This window comes from Trichoderma harzianum (genome assembly GCF_003025095.1).
Source record: "Trichoderma harzianum CBS 226.95 unplaced genomic scaffold M431scaffold_12, whole genome shotgun sequence".
NCBI lineage: Eukaryota > Fungi > Ascomycota > Sordariomycetes > Hypocreales > Hypocreaceae > Trichoderma > Trichoderma harzianum.
The window spans coordinates 510,001-522,261 of NW_020209260.1; the positions used below are offsets into that span (position 1 = coordinate 510,001).

The 12,261-nt window shown below is 47.1% G+C and overlaps 6 protein-coding genes across 6 annotated transcripts; 2 read left to right on the top strand and 4 right to left on the bottom strand.

Annotated features, from left to right (window-relative positions):
* Positions 1-115: 115 nt before the first annotated feature.
* On the bottom strand, positions 116-1,611 carry M431DRAFT_523087 (hypothetical protein). The gene is made up of 2 exons (XM_024920526.1): positions 1,243-1,611; positions 116-1,169 (listed from the first exon to the last, which is right to left on the bottom strand). The coding sequence occupies exons 1-2, from the start codon at positions 1,408-1,410 to the stop codon at positions 177-179; spliced, it is 1,161 nt and encodes a 386-aa protein (XP_024770860.1). The 5' UTR covers positions 1,411-1,611; the 3' UTR covers positions 116-176.
* Positions 1,612-3,323: 1,712 nt separating this feature from the next.
* Positions 3,324-5,295, top strand: M431DRAFT_19263 (hypothetical protein; the record flags this gene model as incomplete). Its single annotated transcript, XM_024913220.1, has 4 exons — positions 3,324-3,504; positions 3,573-3,745; positions 3,810-4,062; positions 4,112-5,295. 4 exons carry the CDS (start codon positions 3,324-3,326, stop codon positions 5,125-5,127), a joined length of 1,623 nt encoding a protein of 540 aa, XP_024770861.1. The 3' UTR covers positions 5,128-5,295.
* A 133-nt stretch (positions 5,296-5,428) lies between these two features.
* M431DRAFT_122673 (hypothetical protein) lies at positions 5,429-7,455 on the top strand (the record flags this gene model as incomplete). Its single annotated transcript, XM_024912165.1, has 7 exons — positions 5,429-5,583; positions 5,661-5,736; positions 5,785-6,392; positions 6,492-6,588; positions 6,653-6,888; positions 6,945-7,249; positions 7,306-7,455. 7 exons carry the CDS (start codon positions 5,429-5,431, stop codon positions 7,356-7,358), a joined length of 1,530 nt encoding a protein of 509 aa, XP_024770862.1. The 3' UTR covers positions 7,359-7,455.
* Positions 7,456-7,966: 511 nt separating this feature from the next.
* M431DRAFT_8430 (hypothetical protein) lies at positions 7,967-8,828 on the bottom strand (the record flags this gene model as incomplete). Its single annotated transcript, XM_024923417.1, has 2 exons — positions 7,967-8,284; positions 8,343-8,828. 2 exons carry the CDS (start codon positions 8,826-8,828, stop codon positions 7,967-7,969), a joined length of 804 nt encoding a protein of 267 aa, XP_024770863.1.
* Positions 8,829-9,265: 437 nt separating this feature from the next.
* M431DRAFT_498444 (hypothetical protein) lies at positions 9,266-9,985 on the bottom strand (the record flags this gene model as incomplete). Its single annotated transcript, XM_024917692.1, has 1 exon — positions 9,266-9,985. One exon carries the CDS (start codon positions 9,983-9,985, stop codon positions 9,266-9,268), a length of 720 nt encoding a protein of 239 aa, XP_024770864.1.
* A 928-nt stretch (positions 9,986-10,913) lies between these two features.
* Positions 10,914-11,828, bottom strand: M431DRAFT_485059 (hypothetical protein; the record flags this gene model as incomplete). Its single annotated transcript, XM_024916249.1, has 3 exons — positions 10,914-11,356; positions 11,423-11,545; positions 11,606-11,828. 3 exons carry the CDS (start codon positions 11,826-11,828, stop codon positions 10,914-10,916), a joined length of 789 nt encoding a protein of 262 aa, XP_024770865.1.
* Positions 11,829-12,261: the final 433 nt, after the last annotated feature.

A 12,261-nucleotide genomic window follows, 5' to 3' on the forward strand; every position in this document is an offset into this window, starting at 1 on the left:
CACATGATACATCGTGAATAGAAGACTAGAGTCAACTATATGTGCAGGGGCGCATTATTACTCAATAAAGTAATCTATTATAATGGATAATTATTATTTTATTTACTGAAGTCCTGCTTAATTCTAGTCAATCATCACTTCCGGTCCCTGGCTACAGATAGTTTTCGACCAAGTTCTTAATTCCTGTCGTAATCCACCTTGTACTCTGTCTTGACCCTGATCCCCAAATCTTTCCCATTGCTCCTCGCATGATCTTTTGCCTCAGAGTCAAGGATCGACTCTTCACTGGTGTTGTCCGAGGTGACCCGCGCCCTGGTAGTGCTGTGCCTGGCAGCCATGGTATCATCTATCGTTGCATTTACCGATTTGCCTCGAGGCCCAGATCCACCGATGGTCTGCAACGAAAACATGTTATCCCCTGACTGGTCCCTATTTCTAATCCATCCGCTGCCACCTCCAGTACCACTACTTCCCTTTGCGCTGGACAAACCCTCCAACCACCCTCGGTAAAGCGGTCGACAGACAGGAATGCCGATACAAACCATGGTGGTACAAAATTCCGCAGCATGCCATATAATGATGCCAACAACGTCTTTAAGATAATTCGGGCTGCCCAAGAACTTCAATTGTATGGCTCTCTCAATGCCGCAAGCCCCGGCAACAACACCCAGGCTTAAAGAAGCAGCAATAATTCGCTTCTCACGTTTCGGCATTTGAATGTTCCAGAGAAGATACCAGGGGAAAGCTGCATACCAAAAGTCCGTGATGACAGACCAGGCGCCTGCGTAAGTTGAGATCGGGCCTGGGTCGATGGGGCATTTTCCGTCAGGGATTCGACGATCCCACAAGAAGGCCGTGGGGTGGCACGCAAACCAGAAGACGAAAAGCGAGGCTACGATGCCGGTGGCGAGAAAGAAGTTGGGAATCCATATGATGATTTGATTGCGCTTGTCTGGAACGAGTCGTACTAAGAAGAGAGCCATGGAAGTCTTGCAAAGGATCGTTCCGAAGACGAGGATGGTCTGGCCGATGGCAGAGTAGAGAATTGCCCTCGTGACAGATTCCATTCCCACGACGGGGCCTTTCAGGGCGATAACATCGTCGATATTTCGGCCGAATCCATACATCGACGCAATCGTCATCATAATGTCGTAGGTTAAAAGGGTAACCTGTTAATTTGTTAGTTCCAGGGCAACACATACAACCAATCACATTTCCGCTGCCGAAAGTCAATGCACATACAAACGAGGCATTATAGAAGTAGTCGTCCAATCCATACGCGCGAATTACTCTCACACGGGTATACAAACGAAGAATGACAAAGACCAGCGCCAGCGCGGTAAGAGACCACAGCACAGCCAACATCTTGGGCGCATCTCCGCCCAGTCCCGTCTGATATTGGTTCGCCATGGCTGCTGTTGGTGGCTTACAGCCCGTTCCAACCAAGTTGATGCAGGAAGATGGCTCGTGTGTTGCAGAACATTCTAACAGGGAAAGGGGAGTATGTTTTTGAATCTCTGGAGTAAGACTCACCCTGGCACCGAGTTGTCGGTTGGACCTGGGGTCACGCCCGTTACCAGAATCACGGACAGCATTTCGGATGGATACGGGTAATATAAAGAGGAAAGATCAGCAAAGATACCTGTTCTGGGAAATATTACCAGTACCTGCAGTTGCTTAGTGGCAAGAAGGGAGCGGTAGTTGAAAAAATTTCATAAAAATTTTACTCTTCATAATTCCTTTTTTGCTGTCTTCTGGCTGAACATGGGTTTCCTCACTACATGTGCTGGGGTAGCAATGTGATCAGGGGTTTGTCTGTGATCTCTGCACCAAGTCAGTGTTCATTGCCCAGTTTAGTATAGATGACCGCGGCAAACAGGAAACCGAGCCGTTAGACCCCGGCAAATATCTCACTTGGACCAGGGTCGGGGTCAAGCGAGGAACCACGAGCATGCTAAGACTTCCAGGTTGCAACGTAAGCGAAAATCAACTTCGTTTAGTTATCATGTTAGGTTGAAATCGCCTACGGGGGATACACTGTACGCTACAGCTGCCAAAACCTTTCCAAACCCTGCCAAGACCTAGGCTGAATATAGTCTCGATATCCGCGGGGAGGGGAATGGCTGCGGTGGTTAGGGGCTCGTGGGGGCCACTAGGAGATGCCGACTTGTAATTTGCAAGATTATTTGGCCTTTTCACGGCATGGTACGAGATATACGAGGAGGGAATTTCTCCAGTATATACCAGGCCACTATTTAGCGATAGCCGACTCCCGAGTTCTATCCGGATGGCATTATTGTACACGGAGTAGTGTATAGCCCTATAAATAGGCTTTGGCCAAATAGTGGGCAAAGAGGCGGATAGACATCTTCGGGAACCCGCAACGGGAAAGCCCGCGGAGAGGGGACTCGGCCGAGTGACGGACAGAAGGCACCGGACTGATCTCCACGCTGAAAGCACGGAAAACGGGACACGCGTGGAGAGATAAAGCCGGGGCGATGTCCATACCCAAAACTCCCCAATCAAAGCACGCAAGTTTGCTGTTGGTTGTGTTCTTTCCCCCCTTTGGACGGGTAAATGTAACGCCAGAAACTGGGAATCGATGAGTCACCATCTCCTTTCAGTTCCTGCTGCATAGGTTGATCATCCCCTGGCTGCGGAGAAGCACTACAGTACGCTTGCATCCAGCAAGGATGCTTGAACCAACAGCAGTCTCCTTATTTGCTCTTACAGTGCTTGCTCCGTAATCGTAATACGACCTCAACTTGTCACTTTCCCCAGAGAGAAGCAGTCGATAAGGTTTGCATGAATAAAGTCGTCGGAAAGGGAAATCTCCAGGATCTTTCCATTATTGAGATCTTCGACGTGAAGAACTCGTCCGGACTACGGGGTTTAAGTGCTTCCCCCGTTGCCAAAGGGTGAAACGTGCGTTGTGGAGACGAGTTGAAAACTTGGTTGAGGTTGACCCACCCCTGATGAGAAAAAGGTGTAACAAATCAGATATTTTGTCATTTCGAGTAGAGTCAAGGATAACGGCATCCCTGAGCCATTTATTGGTGCTAATCCATTGCTGTTGACTATCCGTCGACTTGTGGATCACATTGGACGTAGAATTCCGCCTAATGATACGACATGCCTGAGGGGTCTCGGCCCCTATAGACAAGTTTGAGAGCAATTCTTCTTGCTATTTGCATGTGAACTACTAAGAGGGGTTCCCCTTTTATCTTCTTGGAAGTTTTTTCAGAATAACTACTCGTACACTGAAGTTGTAGATTGTCTTGGTACTACGAGAACAGTCCAAGTTCTTGTGGAAGCTAGCCATCATGGACAATAACTCTGTTCCTAACTCAGCCCAAGGTACTGGGCTCTTGCAAAATGGCCCGGCCATGTTGGTTAAGCCAGCGGTGATCTTCATGATCCTTCCAGTCGCGACTTATGTCTTCTGGAGCTTTATTTCGTACCTAATCTCGCCATTGAAGAAGTATCCCGGGCCATTCTTAGCATGTAAGTGAAAATGGGAGTATCTTGAGCTGAAAGAGAGCCACATCGATAACACGAAATGCCACATTAAGCTTATACCAACTTCTACCGAATGTATTATGCCTATCGAGGAAATATGCACCTCTTGACCAAGAAACTCCACGACAAGTACGGTCCGGTTGTTCGCATGGGCCCCAACTACATCGACGTTGACTATCCCTCATTGATTAAGACATGCTTTGACTTTGGGGGAGTTTGGAGAAAGGTGAGTCTCAGGATTGCATTCTACTAGAGTGGACATTGGTTGACGTTTGGTGGTCATATCACAGACCGATTGGCATGGCGTCAGTGGTGCAATGGTTGAAGGCAAGCTCTACTACAACATCTTCTCAGAGTGTAACCCCGAAGAGCATGCTCGGATTAAGAAGCCAATTGCAAAGTATTGGTCTGCTCCTGGTGTCGCGCCAATGGAGCCGCACGTTGATTCTGTCATCTCTACCCTGTGCCGAGCGCTTGATCAACGATTCGCTGGCGACGAGGCGTTTGGAAAAACTTTCGACTTTGCTGAATGGATGCTGTTCTGTAAGATGCTGCTCATGCAATGTTATTTGAATCAAGCTGATGTTTCCAGTTGGAATGGATGCTGTCGCTAAGACTACATGGAGTGAAGCGGTCGGATATCTCGAGAAGGGACATGATTTCGACGGCACCCTAAACGTCTCGGACAGAGCCTACGACTATCTCGTCACGGTCGGCATGAATCCTATTTTCGACAAGTTTCTCGACAAGAACCCGATTATGCGATTTGGCCCGCCATCGTTTGGAACCGTCACCGGAATTTGCCTTGGACATCTGATGGCGCGCATGAAGGGCGAAGACGGCCACGATCAATCCAAGCCCGACTTCTTGGACCGCTACCTCGAGGCCCAGCAGCAGAACCCCGAAGTTGTCGATATCTACCGTATCCTCTCCTACATGCTCGTCAATGTTGCCGCCGGCGCCGACACCACCGCGGCGAGCTTGCGCTCCATCTTTTACCTCTCGCTGAAGCACCCTGCCGTCTTCCGCCGTCTGAGAGACGAGATCGTCAATGCCAAGTTTTCACAGCTGCCAGTTCCCTATACCGAGTCCCGACAGCTTCCGTACCTGGAGGCTGTCTCTCGAGAGTGTTTCCGATACCTGCCTGGCAACTGCTTCGCCCAAGAGCGCTACGTTCCCTCTGGCGGTTTGGCGCTTCCCGATGGCTCTGTCGTGCCGGCCGGTACTGCTCTTGGATTCAATGCCTACGTGCTCCACAGAAACAAGGAGGTCTGGGGCGAGGACGCTGAAGAGTTCCGCCCCGAGCGCTGGTTGCAAGCCGATAATGAGACCGAGGAGGAATACAAGAACCGCATCCAGCAATTGAACAATGTGGACTTGTCTTTCGGCGCTGGCTCGCGAAAATGCATCGGCATGAACCTTGGAAAGATGGAGGTTAGCAAGACAGTCGCAACGCTCATTACGCTCTTCGACTTCGAATTGGAAGACCCCAAGAAGGAATGGAAGGTCCACAACAGCTTGATTCCCAGGGCATCTGAGATTATGATTAAGATGAAGAAGAGACCAGGTGCTGGCCAACAAATCAGCGACATGAGCAGCCACTACTAGTGCCGCTGACTTATTTGTAAGATGGGAGTATCTGCAGATTCGACATTGTGTTAATAGCCTTGCTACAAGATTGACTATACCAACTTAATATGTATTCTTCAACCTTTCATGTTAGTAATTGTCCACTAGCTAGTCATGTCAACACTTCGTACCAATAGAAAGCGACGGCGTGACGGATGTTCGTTGTGGAATCTTAGTTTGAATAGTAATCACCGCTCCAGTGAATCTTCGTCTTATAAGCCCGCATGTCCCCACGCCGCCGGTTATAAGTCCGCTCACCTTACATCCTCGCACATGCACAATGTCCACTTCTAACGAAAGCCCGTCACCACGGCCTCGAGCCGTGGCAAATCACAGCACTCTCGGGGTTTTGGCTTTGCGGTGGTCTTGCGCGACATGTCGCCAATCGAAACGCCGCTGCGATAAAATATACCCGAAATGCACCCTCTGCGTCCAGTGAGCCTGTCCTTCAACTCCGCAGTGGCGGATGATGCGAAGATGCAGTAAATCAGTGTTTAATAACAACCTTTTAGAAAGAATACTCCATGTAACTACCCAGGCCGTCGGAAAAGAGAGAAGCTGAAGAATCGCATAAAGGCGATTCTGCCAGTGGGAAAATCCATCGTCGACCCGCCTCCCGTTGTATTGGCTGAGAAGAAGCACGACGTGCGCCAGCTATCGTTTCCTTCTGCCACTTCCAGCTTCATTGCCGAGAGTTTTCTAGATCCCGAGGTGTTTTCCAAAGCGCGGTTGAAAGTGGTAAACGCCGATGTGGAGGTGACGGATGACATAACCGAGTTGGTCGGCAGCGTGCTGGACATCCAGGCCACCTCTGCAAAGTTCTTTAAATCGGTTCACATGTGGATGCCGATCATATCGAAGCCTCACTTTTGCGCGAACTTGCTCAATCGGTTGACCTATAAGAGAGCTGAGCTGTTTCTGCTGGTGCTGTCTATGAAGCTAAGCTACACACGGGTCAAAACCTGGAATACGCCATTGTACGAGACAGTGAAGCTATTCCAGTTTAAAATTGAGGCTTCAGGGGTGTTGTCAACTCTAGTTCTCCAGGCTTCTATTCTCATCTCACTCTACGAGCTGGGACACGGCATATATCCGGCGGCGTATCTCTCGGTAGGATCCTGTGCTCGGTACGCGACGGCCCTGGGTATTGAGAAATCTATTCTTTCATCAAGCGCTGCACAGGGTCAGTGGATTGAAGAAGAAGAATGCCGCCGAATGTGGTGGGCGATCTTGGTTCTTGATAGGTATGTGACATTGACATGTAAGAGTTGCGGCGCCTGTCCGGTTCCTGAAATTTTGCTATTTCTGTAAGGAAAGCAGCAGGATATTGATGATTTTTCTAGATATCTCAACTTGAGTAATCCTAAACGGCATCTGATCACTACAGATGCGGGCTTAGAGAGTTACTTGCCTGTAGATGATGAAGTGTGGGAATCTGGAGTGAGTAAACTGTGAACATTTTTCCACGTCATCTCATAGAGGAACTTCTAACGTTGTCCCACAGGTACTCAATCCTGATCGTATTTATACTTTAGCAACAGCCAACAGCTACCACCTGGGGCTCTTTGCGCGATTTGCGCAAGCCGCACATCTCCTCAGCCAGGTTCTACATCATGTCTCTGAGGAGTCTAACGAGACTGCCCAGTTGCGACGCACAATATTTGCGCTCGTCAACGTATCCAATATTGAGGCATCTATGAGGCGATTAGAATATTGCAGCCAATCAGCAGTCTGTTACGCGTAGGGCAATTCTCAACCTCCTTATCCTTATGCAGATTCAACTAATGTGGTAATAGTGGTATTCTCGCGCTCGACTACTCGTCGTTTAGCAAGGGTATGTGTATAAGCGACTCTGGTCAAAAGCTCTCCTCCGAGAGTGCGATCATTTCACAAGCAACATTAGACATGGCTTTGACTTTGATCCATGGCGATTCAGATCAGCTCTGTGATGTTGCCAGCCCCTTTCTTGTCCATTTGTTATACAAGGTAGCGTCAATGCACTTGAGAATAGCACACAAGTCTCAGACAAGGGGCGATCGAGAGAAAGTTGAGATTTTGAGAAAAAGCATGAAACTTGTCGGAAGTCGATGGCTTTGCACTTGTAGGTGGCTGCTTGAAGATTAGTAGAAAACTTGATCCCACTAACAATTTTTATAGCCACATATCTCTCACTTTTAGAGAAGCAAGAGATTCTACTCGTGATGGAGTAAGCTGTGCTACTGAGCGTCATAGTTCGTCGTGGCAATGATTGGATGCGGCTACATAGGGAAATTTTGGGTTATTTACACGGTTTAGGAATTATGCGGCAAAGTAATCAAGTATAATGTTTGATGTCTTGTTCAAAAAGTAATCTCAATGTCACTACAAGGTTTACACTAGATACTGAGCACATTTCACGCTGACTATCACTGATGCTTCTCTTTTATTAAGATGTTCAACTTATCTATCAGGGTGCATCATCATTAAGTGGCAATGCGGTGTTTCACGGTGTTTCGCGGTGTTTGCGGTATTTCAATCAAGTATACGGACTTGCGGGGTTTCGGGCTTAAACCCCAGGCCGCCTATGTCTAGGCACATTCTTCGTACGATTACTGTCGGATAGAAAGGTTTACGGAGGAGTGTTGAATTGCTAGCCGCCATTTAACATATGATTTGATTGATTCCGTACCCTTGAGAGATGCCTACACAAATTAATGTGGAAGATCATTAGCCATGCAAGCGACAACGAGCGATGCTTTGTGCGGACGTTGACAGTTATGTATTATTCTTAGCCCACTTAAACGACCCTAATAAATCAGATCTATGCTGCAAGTCGTAATTATGAGTGATCGTGGCCTGAGGGCCCAGCCATCGTGTGATTGTGAGTCGCCTCGTGGCCATTGTTCTTCGCAGTTTTTGTCTTTAGCCATTCCGGAAATTCAACCCACCGATGCCTATATACCCAGTCGGCCATCGCACTATAGTCGCGACATGTATGTACTTCGTCGAGAACGAATTCCTCCAAATCGTTGGTTGTGACAAGTGTCAAGTCTGGATGGCAAAGTAGTTGGGAGCGAACGTAGTCAAGGCAGTGAAGCATATGCGTCTCGTCCCACGGAGGAGGTGTCTTTGACATGAGGTTTTGGCGTATTGCGTTCTATGATACCAAGTTAGATCAGAGTACATAAGAGAAACTGTAAGAAATAAAAACATACTAAACAGTGAAGGGCATGAAATACGTCCACTTGGTAAATACTCTGGGAAGGATCTGTTGGTGATTGCGCTGATGGTCTCAATCCTTGTTTCCGAGCCCAGTCTGAATTCAAGGATATCACGCCTCCGCTATCAAGAAGATCTCTCCAATATTTATCGGCATCATGCGAATCAGCCATATGTTTGGAGCCATCCTGAAATTTCATAGAAGTATTATATGATCCGAGCTGTGATAAGCCATCGAGGGAGATTTTTGACCCTACTGCCCGCCTCGTCTGATTTAACACTATAAAGCCTGAGATGAGGAGAGCACACAGTATCACTTCTAAGAGAAGTATTGAGGCATGTATGACACTGAATCTTCTGAATGACTGTTCTAGAAGACTTAGCCGTTTGTTTGTCTGCGATTGCACGTTATCTCCAACATCTGAATCATCGCCTCCAGTAAGTCGTTTGTATTCAGCCTCTGGTGCCTTGGATGTAAACATGTTGTTGTTTCCCTCATTAATCACCTCATATTACCAGTGCTCTCAAAACTTCATAAAAATATCTAACTCTGAGGAGAAGTGTGGTCAGAGAGCATCTATCAAGTTCCAATCCAAGAAGAGTGGAGATTGAGTGATACCACACTCCATCAGCCTACCGAATGCAACGTGCCAGGGAGGAATGCATGATTCATGACTAGGCCAAGCGAGGCATATGTATTGGTCAGAGTTAGCCTAGCCGGACTCTGCATATAAGATCTTGGTCTGAATCCTGTGGTGGCGAGTTAACCAAGGAGGGGGATCTGCAGTGGTAGGTCGACATGCATGTATCCAGCTTGTTCGATACAACACTCAGTTTCCAGTTAGGGTGAAAGTCATACATGATACAGGTTTGTATTATCAGGTTTTATCTTTCTAAGTCATATGAAGTGCGTATGTTATTAAGCACAGATGGGATATTTGACAAAAATCTTGGTTCCAGAGTCCTTCATGCCACCCGGATCACCACCAATCATCTTAACACAGTGATTTGTATGGTGGAAATTTGCCGTATACGAGTCAATTTTTCGGCTCGCATCTAACGCCGCTCTGTGAATTCTTTTCCACACGTACATACAGTGGACAACATGCCAGTCAAATGTCGTAGTAAAGTGATCATAGTCACCAAGGTGAAGCTCATCCATGGTGAGATTTCTGCCGTTGATTTCATACGGCCAGTTGCGACCGTCATACATGAGCTTTTCGTCTTCCATGTCATCGTCCGTAAGGCAATCCTGGGGGAGCCAAGAGTGCAACACGATGCTGTATCGGCAGCCGAGGGCTTGCGCGTCGGCGGGAGAGTTTCCACAGTCGCCGTGAGACCAACTTAACGGCAGACCAGTTTTTTCATCAGCGCCTTCGCGCATTTCGGGAAAAGGTCGATTTGTCCTTTTGTTGTGGTTGTTGGCGATGATAATTTGCCATAGACCAAGTGCTAGTACTACGGTCAATGCACCGAGTAAAAATGATGAGATGAGAGGAATCAGGCGCCAACGTGGCTGTGCAGCCGAAGTAGCTTGGTATAACACAGCTTCTTCACTGTCATTGCCGTCAATTTGAGCATACTCTTGCTTGGATGACTTTGCCTTGGTGAATAGAGCGCTCTCGCGAAGTCGATCCATCATGATCAAGTCGTTGCGACGACAAACGCATGTGCCAGTGAGGAAATGGATGATGAAAATGGAGTATAACCCTAGAGTTCTCATAGAACTTCGGACCTACGCCGAGACATAAAGGCGTCGGCTCTTTGTCACACACGCTCGCCAAGATGATGAGTTTAGGATATGCTTCAACTGGAGATATCGACCCTTGGCTACATGAATTGAGTCCAGTTGTGTATTCGCATATCGTTGCGTGGGGTTGAATCCTTCAACAGACGGAGAGCTCGGGACCGTTGAGATACCCGAGATTCATTCCTAATTCGGTAGGTGAAAGCTGAATTGCCGTAAGGCTAGACGGATTTGCGTGCGAACAAGGGTAATGGGGCAAAGACTAGTCATGCATATAACATTACGCTAGGGATGTTATCTCTTAAGCTTAGCAATCGTTCCTATATACCGGTACTTTTGAGAAGGCGAAAGACGCGGATGGGCTACGTTACACGTCCGAAAGCCTGTTCATGGGACTCAGATTGCGTTGTTTTGATCAAGCTGGGATTGCAGATCCAATCCTGCGCCCCCAAGTTTTCGTTTAGTCGGTGAAAAGGAAGTTAGAAGCGTGTAGATCATATTGAACATGATGCAATAGTAAGAGAGTCTCTTCGTACCTTCCTCATGGAGCTATGAGATGGGATATGATACTCCAAGGTCATTGGTCATTGAATTGGCGTTAAGTTGGAATTGATGGTTGACCTATTAATCTCTTGTAATATTGCCACTTGGTCTATCTAAGTTAAAGAACATTGGTGGAAAAAAGGCCATGATTGTAGTGTTATGTTTTGTAAAATTGTTCGTTATGACGCATATATTAGATCTGTAATTTATTCTTTTATCGTGGATCTTCTTGCAGAACCAACGAAAACGACTGTGCTGTGTGATTCTAGTAATACGTCTAATTTGATTGCCGAATTGGAGCCCCCTCAACCTTATGAAACTGGTCAAAAGTCTCGTCCAATTTATGCTGAGCGGCCCATTCCCTTATTTTCTCAAAATTCTTGCATGTATGCGTTGTCCGTAGATTACCAAACATCTTTTGCTTTGGCTCGCTCCACTCCCAGTAGATAGTGCCTACGTCCGATGCGCACTGAATTGACTGCCTGAGCTGGTCGTAGCAGTGCTCCAGATGATAGATATTGTCCTCGCCCTCTTCTGTGCCAGGCGTTAGATCAATTTTGAAAATGTCCGGATAGACAATCTTGCGCATGAAATTCAGGCAGTGAAGTTGGTGGAAGACGTCTAGTTCAACCATGTATTGTTTCGGGTCGTGAGCGGTTGGTGTTGTAGCATTGGGTAGTCGAGCTGCCATGGCCGCTGGAATCTGGGAAATGCCAATCTCTTCAAGTTACAATGGGTTAACATGTTTTCCTCGTCTAGATGGTTTCATCATGGGAATTTGCTTACCATTGAAAAGACTGTTCCACCTCTCATTGACTTCCTCAGAGTATCCCTGGTAGGCAGATCTATCACCATGTAGACCCCCAGTGAAGACTACTGTCTTGTACTCAATTGCAGATTCAGCTGGAGCTATTGACAAAGTTAGGATATCTGTCCGTCAACTTGTACGTTGGAGATAGTTACTCTCACAGTAAACTGCATTTAATATTCTTAGCTGTGCAAATTTCCGATATGAGATTGCCCATGTTGATATTAGTGCCAAGAGTAGCACAACATTGAACGCAACGGAATATGGGAGTAGTTTCGCCCGTGACACGTTTCTTGAAGGTCGTTCCTTGTGGCTTCTGTCTTTCTCATCATCGCCTAGTAAATGTTCCTCGTCATGAAACTCTTCAGAGGCCTCGGACGCCATATTGGTTGTTTGTCCTATGCGTAATATCACTTGGCGACTGAATGAGAGGTGAATAGCCAGGAAGCACTTGAACTCCACCGTATGTAGATTTCATTCACTGGCCCTTTGGGTAAAAAAAGTTAGCAGCTCGTCATGTTCTCATGACTAGAACGACACAGACGTTTTCAGGCTGGACAGCCAAAGATAGCCGATGGCAAGGATCTAGGTTACATTGGATTGGAAGCATGATACTAAATTCTTGCTATGAGAATAATTGCCCTTGTTTACTTGATAGACAACATTTTGATCATCCTTGTACTTGCATAACTGAGTCTCACCCAGATTTGGTGATGCGGAGAAGTTGAACTAGCCCCCATGCACATCTAAGCGAAGGATTCGAGGTGGGCGCTAACATGCAAGGTTACTTTTGGTATACGATATCATTTCTCCCGGA